The sequence below is a fragment of the Pavona decussata genome, unplaced genomic scaffold (assembly GCF_977016875.1).
Source record: "Pavona decussata unplaced genomic scaffold, jaPavDecu1.1 SCAFFOLD_383, whole genome shotgun sequence".
NCBI lineage: Eukaryota > Metazoa > Cnidaria > Anthozoa > Scleractinia > Agariciidae > Pavona > Pavona decussata.
The window spans coordinates 43260-65395 of NW_028145756.1; the positions used below are offsets into that span (position 1 = coordinate 43260).

Genomic DNA, 22136 nt, shown 5'->3' on the forward strand with positions numbered 1-22136 from the left:
CTCATTACGTCCCCATGAAAACGCAGCCTTAGCAATGATTATTCTCTAACTTTATTACTTACAAATTAATCAGTCGGTCACCAGGTCCTTCTAAGGCCCCCAGCTGTATATGTGACAGCAAATTTTGGGAAAGGTCCCTGCAACAAGCGAAGATCATTTGGTCAACAAGAGAAGTCGTGTTCGTGTAAAATTAAGAGTGTATAATCCGAAGTGGAAGTGTGTTAGAAACCAAACATTCTTGAATTGGATTACCACCGTCTTGCTTTTTTATAGGATGTTATTTTTTATAGGTCCTTTTTCATAAGAACGTTGAGGCTGAGATTAACTAAAATTTAAGAACGTACTAAGAAAATTACCCAGTCTGAGAGTCAGGAAAGAACATTTTTATTCCAACGAAATACTTTTAAAATGAACAGTATAAATACGGATAAAACAATACATGCAAAATAACTGAGGAGAAAGTGCTGCCTTTGTAATGGCATCTGCAAATGGTTAGAACTTCTCGGATAAGGAGGATAAACCGTAGGGCCCCGTCTCACAACACTTCAATGTTCATAACCCTGTGGGACGCTAAAGAACCCACACACTAATCGAAAAGAGTAGGGCATGGAGTTCCCGGTGTGCTGGTCTGGTCTTTGTTCTATTTCGTGATTAGTAGTAGAAGGAGTCTCGTTATTGTAACTTATCGTTCTGTGAGTTCTCTCCTGTCAGAGGGTCTCCTCTGGCAATGTTTATAAATATATAAATAAAAATAAATAGATAACAAATTCAGTCTATATTGTCCAATTACCCCAGAGTAGGTGTCTTGGTCACGTCCGTATAAAAGATAACTTAAGAACACCATAATAACTTTTCAGACATAAGAACGTTAAGCCTCAGCCTCAAAATTAGACGTTTTTTTTAAAGAGTGTACAATGGTAAACAACAACTAAATTACAAGCCAGATTTTTTGCAAAATTAATTCTTCTGGCACTCTGATTTCTTTTCTGGAGTGTTTGCATAACGAACTGAAAAATTCATGTTAAAATCCCGTATATTTCTGATGAATTATTTCCCGTCAAATCTGGAATCGATTTGCGCAAAGTTTAGATGAAATAGATATACGAATAAAATAAAAGTAAGGCTTATGTCAACAAATTGTTGATCAAATACAGCTACGGACGGACGAGGAAACGATTGCTCCTCGGGTACAAAGGATTGTAAACAAAGTTCTTATCAGTGTCCAGCCACGGATTTTGAATGCCGTATATTTGTGAATTTATTTCCCAAGTATATATATCAGGTATATATAAGGTCTAATATTACAAAAATTTACGATTTAGAGTGAAGATCAGGAAAAAACAAATTGCTTCTTTACATTTTTGGATATCATTGCAAGGTAATAGTCATTGTATAGAGGAGAAATCTTGTTGTTACGGTGGCAGCACCAATCCGCGGCTTACGGAATCTATTTTGCCACGGTTTTCATAAAAAATATACTTATTTGGATTATTATTTTGTATTTTTTCGAGTTTTCTTTTGTTTGTGTTGCTTTTTATTTATTGCTGCTCAGTTGTTGTTGTTGTTGTTGATAGAGATAAGATTAACGTAAAGGACATTCTAAGCATAGTATTTCCCCGGCATGGATACTCACATCTGAACTAAATTCTTCATTGATCTAAATGATCCTCTCTCGATATATTTAATGCCGCAATTTTTCATCGACCTACGTAACAAAAGAAATGCCAAAAATCAGAAACACTTATATAAACACCGAAACTTTCGGTGGCATTTTTAGTTGTTAGAACTTACAGATGATCCATCTTCAACAAGCTAACAAAAACGTCTGAGGTGAGAACAGGGCCAAGCCTTAGGTTATAATCAACATTTCTGTGAAAAATAAAATTTTGATGTGATTAGCAAGGAAGCTTGAAATCAGTTTGTCGGGGAGGCATACTACTCTTACTGCAAATAGTACACGTCCCGATAGATTCCAGATAGTACCAAAATTGTATTGGAAAAACATGTACGCTCTTAGCGAAATGTCACCAGTGGATTTAGAGAATATTTACAGACTATTTACGCATTCATAAAATGTCTAATTTTCCAGAAGTTTTCAGAAGCTATCTTTCAGCCAACTGTGAGGCGGGAAATTACCAGTTAAACCAGGTTTTTGCTGGTTGTGATTCTAGAAAGTTCTGCCCTGTTATACAAGCGAATGCGTATTGTTCACTCTCTCCCTCTCTCTCTGCCTTTGAATAAAAGTTACATGTACCGAGCGCTGGATTCGTTTCGGTGTGTTTTCTGACTGTTGACGCGTTGGTGAGCAAAACTTTTCAGCAAATTCTGCTGATAACAGGCGAAAAAAAAAAATACAGGAAAGGAAAAAAAAAAGGAAAACTACTTGTAACATAGTTGACACTGTATTACGTTTCATTCACCAGTCATTTCAGGCCAATCACTTACAAAGAACTTAGCCTTTTTAGTCCTTTTAGAATCACTTTCAGGTCACCAAAAGATATTTTGTTACTTTGTAAGTTTCTGAAAGAAAACAGAACAACCTGAATAAATTACTGTATTAGTCAAATTATTAACAAACTAATATGACTGATATGACGTAGAAATATGCTAAAGCCATACATACCAATTATTTCAAGATTGCTTTTCTTAACCCTATTTGGCCAATTTTAAACGGGGTTCCAACCCGCTCTCTCTCCTTCTCCCCACTTCATGTTCAGTTATAGGATTGATCAATCCTATAACTAACAGCGATAGCATTAAAGCTTTGACAATAAAACTTGGAGGCAACGTGGTCTGACGTGAGAATTACTAGTACGTCATGATTTCCAAACTACAGCCATCTTGGATCCGCCATCTTGAAGCTATCGTCATTTTGAAAATCTTTGAACAAATTCCGTTGGCCAAGATAGTCCAATATAGCGTTAGAAAACGTGACAAGGTTTATTGTTAAACGTTTCAACTCACATGATAAGCATGCTTTCAGGCAGATAAAATCCTCCCATGATGAAGTTTCCCTGAAGATTTCTGAGACAGTAATGAGACAAAAACAGTAAATTTTATTTTACAATTTTGCAATTTTTAACAGAATATAAATTCGATTAATTTGCAAAGCGATAAAACTATAGCCATAGTGATCATATTTTGTTTGCTAGTGTAATGGATCAGTTTTTATTCTTCTTCAAATACAAGTACTGAAACCCAAAAAAATTACGAACGTTGCACGGCGGTAAAAATAAGGCTAGTCTGTGGTGAATTTATTTATTTATTTGTCCTCTATATTTAAAGGCATGACTGAGGCCCGGGCAAACGGATACAACACGTTGATGCAACATCCTCCAAAAATTGTTGAATCCAACATGTTGCACTTCTTTGGCCACGGTGTTCCACGATATAGCATGATGTTGAATGATGTTAAACGAAGTTTGGTTTCTATGATGCATCGTCTGCAACATCGTCCAACATTTCTTTCTTGCTATACCAAGACGTAAACTGATCCTTATTAATGGACCTTATACATCATGCCACGTTCTTATATTTTCCGCATCCGACTTTACATGTTGACTGTGTACGACCTGAGTAAAAGACGATATAGCGATAATTTCGGATAGTGAATTACGTTAGCACTCGACATTTTTAATGAAGTGATCACGTGTGAGAATATCCTTACATTATCTTAAGAGACGTCACATTTCGAAAAGCATTCTGTGCAATAAACTTCAATCGATTCCTAGAGAGATCCCTGTGAAAACAAAAAAACATCGTTCATCAAATCAGCTTAGAGTAGTTGTTATTTTTGATAGTATAGAGTGTGTGCACGACGACCATGTTGGAGGACCGAGACAATACAATGGTTTTCCTTTGGGAAATATATTCTATTTTTTATGCAAATATCTTCTTTTGTTTTAGTCCTCCAACATGGCCGCCGTGCACACACTCTATAGAAACTTACTTCTTCACTTTCATTTATACTATAGCGATTTTAGCGTAAAGACATGCTTTACTTCGCTGAGCAAATTTACACTGTAAAAGTATCATCCTGGCGGTTTCTGGAGGCCTCCTTGCCATAAAATTTTTGTGTTTATTACTACTGAATTGTGTTACACTTATATATTTCTTTTCTTTTTTTATGTACCTTGTAATAAAATGGCATTCTAGTCTTCCTTCTTTGCCAGCAATTAATAATAAATAAATAAATAAATAAATAAATAAATACATAAATATATAAATATATAAAAAATAAATGGAAGTTGCACAGTAAGACAAAAATAGACGAATACTTACAGTTTCGACAGGAAATTAAGTTTCCCAAAGGAATCTTCATGAACCGCCTCCAAATAATTCCCTAAAAGATTTCTACACAAAAATGTAGCACCGATCAGAAGAAAAAAAGTTGCGAGATGAAAACATGACGTTTCGGCTACTTTTTATTCTGAAATGTTTTTCCAAATCTTTCTTCATCAGAAGATCAGGAGAAAGCAAATGGGACCCATAAATTATGCCGAAAATGTTTCATAACATGTACACTTACAGGATAGAAGTGTTTGATGGTATTTCGTCAGGCACTTTTTCAATACCGATACATGTTACTTCAAATCTCATTTTGCCAAAAGCGGTGCAGTTACAGAAGTTTGGCAGTGAACAATAAATAGTTTCAAGTGAAGATATACAAAGAAACAACAGGCTTAAGATCGTCAGACTCATACTGGCAGACATTGCTTCGGCGAACGTGTTGCCACCAGTTATACGAGAAAACAGTATTCAAAGCCAGCCAAACACAAATGACTTGTTGATGTCTCGAGTTCAAGTTTTATGTAAATGTTCCTGACATTAAAGCTGTAAGCCAATCCAAAGAAAACACTTCTGAAAGATATATTAACAATTACATCAAATGCGCACTTTGAAACAATGGTATCGATCTTGGAATAAAAATTACAAGACAATACAATAATTTAATTAACACTACGGTTGCGGGATTTTAATGCTAAATACAAACATATATTTCTATAACAATTAGATAAAAGAAAGAGAATAATCTCTATCTAAGACGGAATTTCAAAGTCCACAGTTTTTAAGATTGTTTAAGATGTCCGCTGTCCGATACTAAAAAAAATCTTCTTTTTTCTAAGAAACCTCGAGAAGAGATTTAAGCGGATCACTAAAGTCTAGCTGTTAAGGTGAGCATCCAGTGAAGCATTTATTGCAGGCTATTAAGGCCATATTTTGCAAATATTTCCCGTGACATGTAACGAAGACGGGTTGGCAGATTGTCCGCTTAGAAGTTCGAAATCAACGGCCAATCGATAATAGATATCTCAATAGATTGAACACACTCCGAAACGTTCAAACGTTCATAGACAGCAAAAACAATTTACGAAAGGTACAGCGAATCAAAGTTAGTCACAGTATGAAAAAAGTAAGTTTTCGGATGAAGGAATAAGATTTGGCCGTAAAAGCAATTCAGTTGTTCTAACGGTAGCTTAGGCGGATTTTCTAGTTTCCTGAGCACCTTTCCGCTAAGTTCTCAACAACGCCGAATATTTCCGTTACAATGAAAAACGCAAGGAAAAATGACTTCCCTTCAGTGTTAAGATATGAAAGTGAGACGCTGTTTCGAGTTTTAGTGGTTCCTCATGCCGATCAGAAAAAAAAAAATACATAAGAGAACAGAAGCTACCACAGTAAGTTACAAATATGAACATTGCGTAAAATCTTTATATTGTGGGACATGCTTTTTTACTGATTTACATCAGGCATCAACAAAGAAAGGACATAAACATCGAAAAGACGTTTACTTTCTATGAGTTTCTTGCACAAGAATCATTTTACCACTACTGGTATCGAACCCTTTACTCAAGCAAAAAGATTAATTTGAAGCTCAGTTTGCATAAAAAAGAAGATTTGTTTTTCGGTAGTTAAGGAAAAGATCTTAAACTTCGAACCTCGCTGATTAGCTGACGTGTAAATGATATCCTAGAATGGTGGAAATTAAAATATAATAGAAGTTAATCCTTAAAGTTAAAGTGTAAAACAAATATCAAATTGAAATGGTAATAATAATGGTGTGATGACGATTACTTAAGACGTAAAAGAATAAGCACCTTATTATGAGAAAAAAAGATCGTCTACACAGTTCACGTTGGAGTAGGGTCATTAAGTCTTATGCGGCTGCAAAGTTTGAGAGACTTTGGATGGGTATGTGAATTAGAAGTGTTCTGCATTTCAAATGATATTCCGTCTCGTAACCCAATTTAATAAAAGATTGTTGTTTGTTTTTTCGTCTCAGGACATTCGAAACAGCATAGATGTTTTTACGTCTGAATATCATATACGCAAAGTTAAGATGTGATTGCTATCTTTTCTTTTCTTTTTGGTTTCCTTTGGATCATGTGAAAATGAACCTTGACGCCAAACCTTAATACGCTTGATAATTTTTTGTTTCGAACTGTCGCGAACTTATTAATATCAGAGCACGGCATCTCGAGAACCTCTAAAATAAGTACGTAGGATTACAAGTAAGGACAAGCAGCGAATTGGCGACGATAAAAGGTGAGCCTTAATCGTTATCCATGGTAGATATTAAAACTGAATCGTAAACTTTTAAAACGTACATTGCCGATATTAGCATAGTTACCTTGCTTTTACCTGGATAAATAACTGAGATATGAAAACTAAACCCTAGAAATTATGATAATTGAAAATACATTTCTTGACCTTCAAAAGGAAGTCAATCTAAGGCCATTGATAAGGAGAAGAAGCTGGTTTATGATGACAAAGAAATCATGGTTGCGGAAGTTTTAACTGTATTAAGTTTATGCTTTGCCGGTTTGAAGTCAAGTAAGCGGCTATCCGAGAGTAGAAACCTCACAGTGATATCAAACCAGGGCCAAGAAAAAATGCCTCTCGTGTGCAGGGAATAATCAAGGGACTCGTTTCAAGAAACCTTACTTAAATTACGACACATGTTTTCCTACAGAGCTGCATATATAAGTAACTTGTGAAACATTTGACCTGCTTTGGCAAAGGTTCTTGTTGAGCAATGGCGCTGCAACTTGTTTTGTCTACTTATGCTAACTGGTCACAGCCAGACTAAACAAGTTATTTGCTCGCTTTCGTTGTTATCGACTTCGATTCAGAGTTTAGCAGCTCGGGGCTTCGCGGCCAATTGCAGGATTCCTAGAGATACTTATTCAGCAATATTTCCCACGATGTTTTAGGTGCGCTTTATGATAGGTGTCTTCATTTTTAAATGTACAGCGTTTTGCTATGTTATTTGATTTTTAGATTCCTTTACATTTCGTTTGCTTTACTCAGCTAACCCTACTTTTACTGACACGTCTTGTATTATAATTGCAGCTGTGTAACACACTATGCATACAGCATACTTCCGTTGTCTGCTTACTACTATTACACTTTGGCTGCTGCCTAGATTCTCCAACACAAGTGGTAAGGAGTTGCCCCCAGGGCTGGAAATCATTAGCCTAAAAATGTGCGGTAAGCGTTCTTATTGATGTTAACGAAGAAGAGTTTTGTAAGGGTCCCCAGTTATAAGCGGTTTAATGGCCTTTTAAGCAAGTTGGCATCACAATTAAAATCATCATTACAGAGAAGGATCGAGCGATCACCGACAGTATGTCTGACTGACAGTAACAGCTGACTTAGTAACTGACTTATTAAACTACTGACTCAGTGATCAATCATGCAAATGTTTGGTTTTATAAACAGAATTGATACGGTAATTTGGTCACCGTAAATTAAGAGATTCGGGTGCTAAAGTTTTGAGCAGTTGAAAAACCAGGGGCCAAATACTATACAAATACTTTATTGTACAAATACTATATATTTTATCAACTCTGTTGATCAAACCAGAGATTCGTTTCCAATACTCACCGACGCGGTATCACAGTTTCCGTCAGAAAATTACTCACTGGATATCAGCTCAACTTTCATGTTACTTGTTGTAACCCGTAGTGGAACTTAAGGTTTCGATGGCAAAGGTGTAGCGTATTTCCAGTTTTTATTTATCGGCTCGTTTACACGTTCTTCGACTTATCGAACGGAATACTCAGTATATACAATAAACACACATCTCGTGCACCGCAGCGAAAACGATGAAAACATCCTTACAGCAACAATAAAGATAGTGAAATAGCAGGATAACAACTTAAAATTTCGTGGCTGATCGATCTACCAGCCTTCGCCCGTCGTGGGGGGATAAAATACATTACTGCAATTATGCAAAAATAACAGAGAGATTTAGGGCTCGAAATTTTGGAGTCATCTTGACTCCATTATCAAGAGAAAATCAGTTCATGAACGCGGATATTTAAATAAGCTAGAGCTAAAAATTAACATAGACGACGTCGAAACGTCGAGCCCTAAATCTCTCTGTAATTTTTGCATGATATAATGACTAAGAGAAAAACAGTAAAAGGACACTACAAAAGGTGTCCTTCGTTTCACAAGAAAGTTAACTTACGCTGTGGATCTTCATCATCTTCAAATTCTCTCAATCAAATTCCATTAGAAATATACGCCGACTAGTAGAGGACCGTAGAGAGCATGTTGACATTGGGGTTTATCGGGGTAAATAATCATTTTTGACCTTATTACATACGGTCCAGTATGAGCATATTACTTATTTTCGAGAACGCGGTTAAGCTCTGATAACTCAGTAAAACTCTTTGCAGGTCCCAAGACGGAAAAGACTGCAGCGATAAAGTTTTCTCCGTCGCCTTTCATTCCATCTGGAAAACCCTTCAACATCACTATTACGTTCACTCCTGGTAAGATAATAAAGTAATTTGAGCCGGAGCACGCTGTAATTGGCAGTTAAAATATGTTGGCGTAAACCAAATGATGCAGTATGTTAAAACTAAATGTGAAAATTCACGAAAACCAGGCGATGTTCCCTAGTTTTATTCAAAAGGTTCTTACTCAGTCATTCTAATGATGTAACCTTATATAATGCTAACGCCAATGTAAACACGCCTGGTGCTGACTGGTTCCCATTCCTGTATTATCAGATAACACAGCTAAGTTTGTTTTCACTCTTAGCGGCCCTAAAGATCAAAGTGAGGAAAACATTCTATTTTTTACTTTTTATAATAAACATTTTCTTGGGGAAACTAATCATGCGGGATCCAAGAGAAGTGTTGAGAGGAGGGTTGTAATCCGTGCCAATTTTTTTCCTTTTTTTTTAATGTTATAGTTTTGCAAACACCCTTAAAAAACACTCTTTGCGAAAACCCTTAAAAAAAAAGAAGAAGAAGAAGAAGAAAAAAATCGCTGGATCCGCCCCTGTGAGTGTATATGTACAATTAAATGTGTGAAGCTGAAGCATGCACGAGGCAAACTACACTGTTTTTTTTTTTTTTTTTTAAAGAACGTCTTATTTTGGAGCTGAGGCTGACCGTTCTTATATCTATTTTTGCGATTTGAAGCTGAAAACATTCTTAAGACGTTCTTAAATTACATGGTATACGCTACATGTATTTCAGTAAATCAGTGCGGACGTGACCAGGAAACCTATTAATGAAAGTGCGTTGTCTGCTGAGATATAGTTTCAAGAACTGCTGATTATGACAAATCGACATGTGTGTCACTATTGTTAATGTTATACAAAAATTGCCCTTAAGTATTATGGTTAATTTACATTTGTTGCCTTGATTTTATATACAGATTAGAAAATTAAAGCCGAGGGAATGTTCTTAATACCTTCTTAAAATTTTGGTTAACCTCAACCTCGACGTTTTTATAAAAAAAAAAAAAAAATTCTTATAAAAAAACCTCAAACAAAAGAAAAAAACAGTGTATATAGATAACATGCTTCTCAAGCGCCAGGTCATTATGACTAGTAGCCCTGAGTTGTAATTCCCTCAGTTTAGTACTATTTGTTTACCTTTCTCGGACAGCTGTAGACATTTTTGCCGCGACATCACAATATGAAGTTATGTCTCAACCTGGAGGCCGAAACATACTCAGAGGCAGTGATGACATGTGCCACCAGATTAAAAACATTTGTAGCATACCAGCAGGGGGTAAGAGAGCTAATCAACGAAATAAAGACGTTGGAGGGGGGAGGGGGGGGGGGGGTGTACTCATGAGAATTTTTGGTAGAGTTGTGCAGCAAATTTCTCCAACCCTTACCCTATTTCAGACCAAAATGTGTAATTTTTCGGTACCCCTTTTTAGCCCTCAGTCCTCCAGTGTTTACATTCATTTTCAGACCTGGTTTCTAGAATCCATACCTGTTTTTAGACGTTCAGATGATGAAATGATATGGAGTCTACTTTTCTTAAACTCATTAATAATTCATGAAGAGAAAACAAAGGAAATCACTACCGTGAAGGAGGTTTGGAAATGTGATCTTAATTATTATAAAATTTTGTGAACTTTTGCTTCGAATTTCTCCAAGACTTATTAATAGTTTGAGAAACTATATCAAACACTCAAAAGAGTGTTTTCTCTTATTTTCAAACACCTCGAGCTTAGTAAAAAAAAACTCGGCTGCGCCTCGTTTTTCCCACCTACTTCTCGGTGTTTGGAAATCGGAGGAAACCCTCTTCCTCACGTTTGATCTATTACTTAACGTTTTTTGACATCGGGTCAGTTTCAAAATTACCCTGAAGAAGAAAGGCCGTGCGTTTCGAAAAGTTTCAAAAATGTATTTTCGTGAACGTAAAATTGGCCTTGCTTCTTTTTGATTACAACTGTCACCCCATTTCAGACCAAAACGGCATAAAAACTACACCCTTGGCACTGCACATACCTATATAGCTTATAAAGGGGAGTACTTCCTCCCACCCCTCCCCTAGGGTAAAACCAATTTCATATTTGGAACGTAAAACTATAAGCTTCCGCAAACTGATACTAGACGGATAATAACGATCTGTCGAATTACGGTAATTAATTCTTAGGTAAGCTGTAATTCACAGGTTTCCTACGGTCTACGTGAAATTCGCTCCGTATGCCTTGATTGAACTCACTAAATTTCACCCGTTTGTGAAACTGTTACTATAAATTCTATTTAATCCTGAAAGTTGAAGTGATCATTTCCAGTCTTTAAATTACAGTAGCCGAATTTTTTCCTTATCAGATAGTTTGTATCTCTGTAAATTTGCAACAAGCGTGTCTATTGTTCTTTACTTTTCATCCTCTAAGATTTAATTGGTCAGTTTGCTCCCTTCTCTAGAAACATTCGTGTGGAAGTTCACAGATATCATGAGAGCTTTTCCTGGCTTCCAGGTAAGCATGGGAAATGTGTTATCTTAATTAGTTGCTGGATGGTCCATGCTGGACGTTCTTCCACTAGAATGTTGTTCAGTTAGTTAATGAAAAAGTTATCTTAAAAGAAAGTTTCTTAAATTGAAGACAAACTGATTTATAACAACGCTCGTGAGAAATCATGAGCAGTCCAAGCAGGAGTCGGCCGCCTCTGTATGAAAGTGTTGCCGAAGGGAAGAAAGACATAAAGAATTATAGAAGATGTCTGTCGCAGTATTTCATTGTTTAGTTAGTTAGTTTGCTCATTTTGGTAGTTGTGATAGAATCATTTCGGTGAAATATCTCTTATTTAACCGGACGCCCTTCTCGTCTGTTCAGGGAGTTTGCAAGCCGGCCCGTAGCCATTGTAGAGAAAACTAATGGCTTCTGTTCAAATTGTCAAGTTTTCTTAAGGGACACTCGAAAAAGTATGAGTAGACATGTCTGCCAGATTTGGATCATGCGAGGTTACTACTGTATGCGAAAGATAGTCTAAACAAGCTAATTCGCTCAAGGAAACTCGATTTTTATTATCTATCGCCTCAGTGAATATTTGAATTCAACTGTGGGTCTGCTGTAGATTTAGATGAGAATCCAAACTTTTGTGTCACTTTTAACCCCACCCCCCCTCTCACCATCACCCAACGTAATTCAAGGCCGCCCTCGACACACTACAGAAAAACACAATTAAAGTCAACCAACCCGCACACAAACAGTAAGCAATACACTTAACTTTGTGTGGCGAATGACCTCACAATCAAACAGAGGGCACACCAAATCACCCCAAAATGATTTGTATCAGGTGCGCGTAAATGAATACTGCTTTGATGATGATGTAAATGAATACGTTGCTTTGGATGGCTTTGATTACTTCCGGGACAATTTCAAATATCACAAAACCCAAAATCGAAAAAAATTATCATTATATTTAAATTACTCTTTCTTTAGTTGGGAGGAAAAAAGTTGAAGTAATTACTTGCTCCACTTTAACTTTTTATTTTAATTCTTAACCATCTACTGTTCTTCTTCTTTTTTTTTTTTTATTTCTTACCATAATGCATTTTCACTTTTTCTTGAAATAACAGATGACGATCAGAGTGACATGGAAACTGTACAATGAAGAGCATTACGAGTTCTTCTGCGTTGATTTTGTGGCGAGGATACATTAAATAATTCTATCTTATGCCTTGAAATTGGTATACAGGGAGTGGCTGTCCTCCACAGAATAGTCCAGTGAGGAGAATACGTGAACGCGGGAGAAATTTATCTGTCACGTGATAAACTATCGCGCGGTAAACAAAATCGCGCGCGTCCACCAGTTCTTCCTCGCTTATCCTTGATCGAAGGAAAGGAGCATTTAGTATAACACTAATCAAAGTTTAAACACCTGATTTACCAGTTTTATTTCATACAATCGAAAGTACAAGTAATAGCGTTTTCTCTGGCTACTGGATTAATTAGACAAAAAAGGTTATATACCGACTTATCATAAAAAAATGTCAATAAACTATTTTTTGAAATATATTTCACCTTGATTTCTATGATTTGTTTTCATGTTTTCTAAATATTTCTGCCGAGTGATGATAAAAGCTCTCTGACATAAACATGCGAACCTGTGCTAAGCCACACTGCTAATATAACTAATATTTTTTTTTTTCGAAAACAATGATTATGTTTTTTTTGGGTTAATACACGTTAAAAAAACAAATTTGTTTACATATATTCAAAAGCTACGTATTAAAGTCAGTGTAAAATAGGCAATGTAAGCAGCAATGCTTTTGAGTTATTTAAACATATAGGAAAGGAAACATGTCTCCATGGGGCTGTTGGCGTAAGCTTAAACTTGAAATCCTGAGTCATATTTTGAGCAGGCCTGTCCCGATCGTGCTTGGAAATGCTAAAACATTTCTCTCTAGAATGCCAAAAACTTCTTGCCTTATTTTCATGATATTTCCATGCAAACGTTATTTAGCATAGGTCATCCTATGAGGCTGAGTAAAATTAATGATATAAATCCTTAATTTAATTGTCTGGAGTTAATGAACTCTCTTTCTCGGATAATGGATTAGGGGTACGACTTTGAGTTTACACATCTTTCCATCGCCGCCTGCATCACTTTGAGGGATTCCGGTTCGTAGTCATCCCCTTATCTTAGAGCGACTCGACATAAAACTGCGAGAGCGTTTGCTTGAGAGCCTCTCACTCATACTTATCTAGACTTTCATTTCGCACGTTTCTTTCATTCGTCCACTTTCCAATACACCGACTGAATTGATTCAGACGCCGAACTTAATTCGGCCGAAAATAATACACTTAAACATATTATGACACTTACGGTCCAGAAATGCACCTAACGCTGAATTTGGGTACTTTATATAAGGCCCCTTTTATATGGGGCCCTGGACACCCTCCCAGCCAAAACACTTCAGCGAGCGTTTAATTAAGAAAAAGTTTGACCCCTTTGCCCGAGCCAGCAGCGCTCTCGCATGCTTTGATTGTCTCGCCTTGACGGAGCTGACCTGGCTAGGCAAGCCAAAGAGTTTACATGGAGAAAAGTTGGTCCGGCTAGGAGGGTGACCCTACTACCGAAAAAGGGTGACCCAGCTAGACGGGTCACCCTTCCAGCCGAGCCAACTTCAAGTTTTTGTTTCTCATGTCAACGGTTCGCCAAGTTTTGTAAGGATATGTAGGAAAGTTGGCTTGCCCAGGGAAGCTCCTCCTACCCGGACAACTTTTCTCCATATAAACGGGGCCTAAGACCGAGCTCATATGACTTCATGTTTGACAGAATTATTCGTGTTTTAGTAAGATTTAAGGTTAGGGGACACTTTGTAATGTCTATCATACAGTTCATACATCTAATTACCGTGCATTTCTGGACATATCCCTCGAAAGAATGGAACTAGAATTGCAATAAAGATGACTGAGAATGCAAACTTTATCCATTACTATCATTGGGACGAAAGTCATATTACGAAATAGTAATTTTTAAAGCTTTTCCTCAAAATCCTTCATTACATGTAACAATATAAATGAGATTTCACTTGTGCTGGAATGTTCTTTAAAACAACCGTTTTGGTTGACAACTGAAAAATACAACTAACACAATCTGCGTTCATGTTACCGTTCCACTGTCCACCGTCTGAAATGGGCGGTAGGGCTTTCCTTAGAGTGAGCGCGGGCGTTTTCCCGCCTTCTCTTGATCTTCAATTTACTTAGGCTCGATTACCAGCCGCTGTTCGGGGCTCGCCCGTTCTTCTCGTAGAAGAAAGCTGGACCCGAGGAAACGGCGGAAATCGAGCCTACAGTCTACTCGCATCTTAATTTTCTTTGCGCCGGTCCGCACTTTTGCAATCAAGAACAGTCCTATAATCTCAGATCGTCTAATCTAGTTTAGACCAAACTGATTTTATTCGAATAAGTTATGTGTATGGGATCCACTCTCTCCCTAACCCCTGTCTCTTTCCTACAATGTATTAACCGGATAACTATGAGGCCCGGTTCAGACGCCGTACTTCTCATGTTCATGTTAACCAGTTGTAGGCGTAAGTTTTCAGTTGACGACAGTGAAACACACAAATCGTGAATCGAGTGGCAAAGAACAGGCAAAGAACTGTTCTGGTGTTGTGTTGATTTTGTTACCACCTCCACTCTAAGCTTTAAACAACGCTTTGTTTAATGCTAAAAGATTTATGCAAAAAGGTTTCGCTTACCGAAATACCAAAATACTGTGCGAAGCAAAATCAATATAATGGATCATACGCATTCAACAATAAGTGTCAAGCAAATCTCAAGCTGTGGCATTTAATATCCTGACCAGATTGTTATAGTGTTAACATATGTACATCAGTGCGTACAACCGTTGAAATGAAATTGTCTCATTTTTAATGTTCTGACACTGACCATTCTGAGTGAAACACGATTAACGCCGTCTGTTTCCACCGTTTTTATTTTAAAGATTGTTTTTTTTTTTTTAATATTTGTGAAACTTTCACAACTAATGTCAATTTAACATTGAAAAACTTGCTGGCTTTAAAAACGCGTGGTTGTAAAGAAAAACACTAACATTGCAACCTGACAAAGAGTTGTCTAACTACTCGAAACGTAGTTCAATCAAAAGATTTGAACCTCGAAAACACTTGTCTTAAAGGCGAATAATTTTTAAATTGTTTTTTTTTTTTTTACAGTTTTTTCATGTTGTGATAAGGAATCTGACTGAAGGCGCCCTTTTGAAAAGAATATAAAGAGGCAAAATCAACAGTAAAGTTGTATTACTAAGATTAAAACAGAACTAATTCTGCATCAAGTGAGTTTCGTCTCGACCTTGCGATTGTCCAACCAGGCAGTCGTCGGCCAAGAGACACTAAACCTTGACGACACAGCGTTAAGCAACGTATTGGGCACAATGCGATTGTTTTCCAAGAATGTCTTATGTGAAGAACCGCCTTAGCTGAGAAAACAACAGCAACAAACATAAAATTAATAATTCTTCATGCGTAAATTGGATACCCGGTGGGCTAATTCACGAGTGCCTCCTAAGTTAGTATGTATCCCAAGGATTTTCTTGTTTACAAAGTCATCAGAAACAGTACAAATGCCACCTAACAAAGTACTCTGGACTGAAATTTGCTAAAATGTTTTGCAATGAAACAATAACGCTTTTTATTTGGTTACGTTTCTATCTCAGCGCATATCGTTAGAAGGTTTTACCAAAGTACAAATCAGAAAGCTGAAAAGTGTTTCATAAGAACTACCCAGCATTCCATAAATTCAGTACACTGTTTTTTTCTTTATTACAATGGCTTTTTCTAATAGTTGAATAACCAATGAATTGTCGCAGTAACAAGAAGGAATTTTCAGCGCTTTTCCTCGATTGTCCGTTTTCTTTTTTGGGAGAGATCACAGCCTTTAAATGAACAACATTTTCTTTATTGCTGTAAATGGTTAAATGAAGGATACGACGTGATTGAGTCACGGGACATTTTATTGCTTATTAGCTTCGCCTAAGGAAAAAATATTAACAGTTGCAGGAGATATATGTTAAGTTGGCATTGTGACCGCAACAGCGTGGAGCCAATTACTGCGGGCCGATATCTTTTGCCAGTACACCAAATGAATAAAGAAAAAAAAATCGTCAGAGGTGTAAAATATGCCGTGGAATATTAATTAAAATTTCAGTTTTCCTCATGCGGTCTCCAAGTCATGGAAAAGTACAAAAGTTTTATTTATGTGCAGCTTAACCAATTGGAATATGTGTGTTTTATAGTTTTGTTAAGGCGTAGAACTTTTACTTTTACTGCAATTTTGTAGATGCGTCTCCGTCTAGTTCGAAATATTCTTTTTCTCTACTACGGCATGTATTTATTTTGTGATACAACCCTTTAGATAATAGACGTCTAAACGTAAGTACCTCTGAACAAAAGTCAAGTTGAGTTGGATTGTTTCAGTGGTAGTTTGAAAGATAGCGAGCAATGTCTAAGGGTTCGCGACTGGCAGTGGTGAGAAACAATGACATGGAAAAATGGTGTACATGAAAGAGTCACGGAATTCCTTCTAGTTCTCACTTCGTTTCAAAATACACCTGCTTTTAGAACGAATTTGAATTGCACCTAAACAATTTCAAATGCAGAGAAAATTGTGGGTCGAAATAATTGTGGCCGAATTTTTTCAAGGAACACTGTAAATATGTTTTTACTCTTGCCAGATTCGGCTTTTTTAAAGCAACTCACATTTGGCTTATTTCCTTGACATGCAATAGCAAGGCAGGCTATACGAATAACTAAAACATGCACTCAATAACACCAAGGCTCGCATCAAACGTCAAACTTCACATGAGACGAAATAAACTGAGCGAATTGAGTTCATGATAAGTTGGACGTTTGACTCAATTGAGTTTGTTGGATTCAACTTGGATCGATTCGTTTTTGCTGCTCTGAATTTGGTTCGACGAATTAGGTCGAGCTTTACCCATTTGGGTCGACCTAAATTTCAATGTATTTCGTCTCATGTGAAGTTCTACGTTTCAGCCGGGCCTGAGGGAAAATCGGCATTTTGAGTAAACTAAATGGGTTTGTTTCGTGACTCGCTAATTAACTCGTAACTTTTCAGTCTCCCTGTCTTTCGTCAGTGAGAACTCGAATGTAAATGTTGTTCAAGTGTTTAATTCTCTCTCGTGATAAGGTAAGGTTACTTATTCTATAAGAATTATCTACTATCTTACACTTCTATTATCTTTTTTTGCTTACTTATGATCCTTTTGCTGCCTAATTTTGAATGTTAGTTGTATTTATTTTTTCAGGTAGATTACCCATATGTGTTATACTTTTTGTTTTCTGTGCATTGTAATTCGCACGCAACTTTAAAGTTATTTCCATGTTTGGCTTCCTGGTACGTTCTTCAACTCTATTAATTATTTTAGAAAGCCTGTACTTTCCATTCATTTAGTGTGATTTTACATTGGTATATTCTTTTCAAGGTATTAGAACTGGTATTGATGTTGCTGTAAAGCATTGCACCCATATCACATGAGTCCCATGATTCGATCCCTTTCAAACCTGAGTGTTTTTTTTTTTTCTGTCGGGCTTTCTTTTCACATATTTTTTGGGGGGGTTGCTGTCTTTCTAACTCGGTCAGTTACGAACCTTACCTTATCACGAGAGTGAAATTTATCACTATTTCGTAGATGTGAACTACGGATGAAAGGTTACTTTCATCTGCCGTTAAAATATGATGTTTCGCATATTTAATTTTCATCCACAAGTAGATTTTGAGCTTACAAAATGACCAATCTCGGATGGCTTGAAGGGTTACATAGCTCGATTACCGTTCAATCCTGTGGTTTTTTTTTCACGTTTTTCTTCATATAACTTTTCATGTTTTAGGTAACTCAGTCAGTTACGAACCTAACCTTGTTTCGATCTCTTAATAATCACGAAACATGTCAGACTCAACTAGAGTGCACCTGAAAGGTATTAGTTCAGTGGTACTCGTGGTACAGTGGTACTCGTGCTGATGTGTTTAAAAAGAACTTCTATTTTCTTTCAGTATGATAATTTGTGTTTAATGTTGTTTTACTGGGTCTTCAAATACAACATGCAACGCAGTGTGAGAGAAACAAAAATGGCAGGATATTTGAACATTTTTGGTCATAGTGCAACCAGATCTAGAGCCTAAGGTTCGCTTCGCCAATAAACCTCAAGGGAAATAACTGAATGAGGAATATGCTAAAATGAAACTTGCGTGTATCATATGGAAAAACTTGAAGTTCGAACCTCCAGAAAATTTTAATTCATTTTCGAACAATATTTCCTTCCGGTGTTCATTTACGAAACTTACTCGCTAAACTAGCAGTTATTCTGGGACCTCGCCCCTTGGAATTATGTTCACTTTGGTTAAGAAGTAATCGTCTGTTTATCCACGGTTGTGTTTGTTTTTTTCCATCTACAGGCGGAACATAAGCCATGTTTGTTTTTCTGAAGTTAATAGTCTTACTCCTGTGGATTGTGGTATTCTGTGAAGGCATTCATTGCCCAAAAAAGTGCACCTGTAATCCATTTGGAAAACATACTCAAGTAACATGCAGCGGTATTGATCAAGTACCGATGGGGATTCCTTCAAGCGTTTTGATTCTGTAAGAATGTTTTTATTGGTTTTTCTCGATATGTTGTCTTTTACTTATTGCTGTGTCGGTTGTGTCTCGTAGACAACTTTCAGGAAATTCTTTACAGTTCGTCCATGAAGGTGTTTTTGCAAATCTTACTTCACTTAAGAAAATGTAAGTAGCATATGGGGTCCTCTGACATAGGGTGATTATTTGGTGTTTAGTCATGTACAAAATCCAGTCGTTCCACACCCTAAGGCCGCGTTTTCAATCCAGCCAATTTACACAGAAGGTTAAACCCAAGATACAGATAAAGTGCCTGTTTCTACAAAGGCGGTGGTGTCTAGCGATCCACATCTTGATGACGAACACCTCTCATAACTATTGAGTAATATGGTCATTTTGTATAACCCATTTTTTCTTTTCCTTTTTGTTTTAGGGAGGGGCAAATGGGGTCATCTAAAGAAATGGAATCCCGAGTAGGGAGGGGGCGGGGGGAGAGTGGTGGGTGGCCAGGGGACTATAAATTACAGTTGGATGGATAAAATTTAAACACAAAAATATGAACGGTTATCGCACTAATCACTTAACGCGAATCTCCTCTGGTTTCACCTCTAAACAAAACTGAAACTGAGTAAGATTTGGTATTTAGCTTGTCTCGAGCGTTGGACTAAGAAGGTATCGGAGGTCCTGAAAAGAGCCGAGTCAATGACTCTCTGCACTTCTGTCACTAGCCTGCGTAGCAGTCGTTTCCGTTTCCTTCAAGCCAAGCGGGGTAATCGCGCGAAAGCGTTGGGCAAAAAGGAGCAAAAAAGTAGGAGCGGGGGGGGGGGGGGGGGGAGGAAAGGAAACGCCTGCCGCTGAGCCCAGACATTTTACCGAACGCCGTTCGTCAGCGAACGGGAGGCAATGATGTATTTCCATTGGTCAATCGTCTGTCAATCAAACTCATAGACCAAAACGACATCAGGTAAACCGTTTATCAAAGATGAAAATACAGGCCGAGGCGGAAAACTACGAAAAAGAACTCTCTCGAGTGTCCTTTCGATTTCGAGTTTGCTTTGCTTTGGAAACGACTAAACTACTTTCGCAGGGAGATACGTTAATTCAGTTGAAACCGGAGTAAAGGACTGCTTTAAGAGCGAATGTCCATTAACATCAAGCAAAATCAAGCATTCTCGGTCACGCTCAAAATATAGTTTTCATTGCGCTTTGGTTTGTTGGTAGGTATTATCGTCTCAACAAACTTGGTGTCATTCGTTTTTCGAAATCCCGCCGAATTTTTTAAAAATTTAAGAAAATTTGTTCTGGCTGTCGGCGGTCTTAAAGACACGAAACTATTGGAAGCAAAATTGGCTGGTCTGAAAGCTTGTTTCGCATACGAACAAAGAAATTTTTATTCAAACTTTGTAATCATAAATAGATTGGGGAGGCCTCAAGTAAATACTTTGTAAGAAAATTTCAGTTCTAACCACGGTCTGAAAAGGAAATTTTCAACATTTAGAAAGACTCTGTATTTCACGCTACGCGAAATACAATTTTATCCTGGAAACGCGAGGAAGTATTTAGCCATGTGGAACAAGCTCATTCTGTCTGTAATTCCAGCTGTAAGCAAATGAGTTGATATTCTAAAACATAAAAAAAAAATTGTCTTTGGTAATTTTATCTACGCTTTGTTCAAGCGACGTAAAATTAGAGAAAATCTTCTAAAATATTGCAACTTGAAGTAATCAAGTTGCCCACCGCGATTCTGTTTTCGCTGAGATTTACCATAAGTTAAAAATGATTGGTTCTCATGTGCCATTTGACGTGACAGTGTAGGCCCCAAGGGAGCGAAGCCATTTGGGGGCGTTCGGTAGAATGTCTGGGCTCAGCGGCAGGCGTTTCCTTTTCTTCCGCGCCCCTCCCCGCCGCTCTTACTTTTTTGCTCCTTTTTGCCCAATGCCCTCGCGCGATTACCCCGTTTGGCTTGAAGGAAACGGAAACGACTGCTACTCAGGCTATTCTGTCACGTGTTCTAAGTACTGAGTTACTGGGAGACTCCAAACAAGCAGGGCCATTTACCAAGTTCGTGTGTGACATTTTTTTCTGTATAATGCTGGGATCAGCAGTTTTCAAAGCGTATGTGCATTGGAAAACGAATAAAGATGGAAAATATTTCAGCTAACAAGAAAATGCTCCGTCTTTACTTAACAAAAACAGTTACTGCAGTAGTCTGTTCAATCTCTAGCGTAGAACTTCATGGAACGAATCCCTGGTATACACAACGATCGTTTGAGACTGTTGCCGTGGCAGATGTCAAACACCAAGCAATATTTTACACAAAAGATACGTTAACCTTATATGTGCTTTATTTTGTTGTTTTCAGAGATCTTTCAAGCAACCTCCTAAAATTCATTCCACAGAATACCTTCAGGAATTTAAAGTCACTCTCAGTCATGTAAGAACATTTAAAGTTTGTATCCGTTTTAAAGACATCTTTATGTAATTCAATGCTATTTCTACTCAGTCTGTTACTACATTTTACTAGTACGCGTGACGAGGACACTTAAACATGTAAATTCAGAATAGTTTTCAAATGCGCCACTTTGTTGAAGACCGCTCAAAGGCCTGGTTCTCATTTGGCACCCTACGTTCCTGCGACGTAACCTGTGGTGCTACCAGCTGACATCAATTTTTCTATAAGAGAATTATGAATTATTCAGTAATGACACAGGCAAACTCCGAGTGCTCCTATTAGGATTCGAACCTAAGACCTTCTGATTAATATCAAATAATGTTAGAGGTGAATGAAGCTCCTAGTGTCCTTGAGTTAAGCGTCAATAAGTTTGTTTATTTTGTAAAAATGTTCAATTGTTTCCGTATAACAAAATTTTGATAATCTGCGTTTGGCGTGAAAAAAAAAAAAAAAAAAAAATACCGCTGTTTCCCTAGTCCGTCTTTGCTAAAAAAGCAGTAGTTTTTGTACCTTAAAGTCTCGATCGTTCTGGCCTGTGAGCATGGGCCATGGACGTAATTAGACATTCCAGAGCTTTACTTTAAGTTGACTTGAGCTCGACTTCGCTGACGCATCGAAGATTCTCGAGGCATACTGGCGATAACATATTTAATTAGCAACTATATCTATCCCAGCATTCATTACATTGCAAGATGGTGTGGCCAGCATGAAGCATTCGTATGAATTTGACTGGAAATCTTATCACTTTCATCAGCGTTATGTCGCAGGGACGTCTGGAAGTTCGCTTGGTGACTAGGTCTGCTGGCTACTCCAGCG

The 22136-nt window shown here is 37.4% G+C and overlaps 3 protein-coding genes across 6 annotated transcripts in view; 2 read left to right on the plus strand and 1 right to left on the minus strand.

The window, feature by feature from the left end:
- Positions 1-58: 58 nt before the first annotated feature.
- LOC146451816 (tsukushi-like) lies at positions 59-4752 on the minus strand. Its single transcript, XM_085098620.1, has 8 exons — positions 4529-4752; positions 4282-4353; positions 3668-3739; positions 2965-3024; positions 2446-2520; positions 1792-1869; positions 1634-1705; positions 59-137 (listed from the first exon to the last, which is right to left on the minus strand). Exons 1-8 carry the CDS (start codon positions 4711-4713, stop codon positions 59-61), a joined length of 693 nt encoding a protein of 230 aa, XP_084954746.1. The 5' UTR covers positions 4714-4752.
- Positions 4753-6250: 1498 nt separating this feature from the next.
- On the plus strand, positions 6251-12739 carry LOC146451817 (uncharacterized). The gene is made up of 6 exons (XM_085098610.1): positions 6251-6546; positions 7354-7491; positions 8688-8783; positions 9912-10037; positions 11192-11244; positions 12348-12739. Exons 2-6 carry the CDS (start codon positions 7368-7370, stop codon positions 12429-12431), a joined length of 483 nt encoding a protein of 160 aa, XP_084954736.1. The 5' UTR covers positions 6251-6546; positions 7354-7367; the 3' UTR covers positions 12432-12739.
- A 5881-nt stretch (positions 12740-18620) lies between these two features.
- LOC146451818 (uncharacterized) overlaps positions 18621-22136 on the plus strand; it is a 36822-nt gene continuing 33306 nt past the window's right edge. For all 4 annotated transcript variants that reach the window (XM_085098596.1, XM_085098598.1, XM_085098600.1 and 1 more), the window contains exons 1-3: positions 18621-18892; positions 18965-19036; positions 21231-21302. In XM_085098596.1, the coding sequence (XP_084954722.1) occupies positions 18723-18892; positions 18965-19036; positions 21231-21302 (314 nt within the window). In that variant the 5' untranslated portion in view covers positions 18621-18722. The remainder of the gene's footprint in view (positions 18893-18964; positions 19037-21230; positions 21303-22136) is intronic.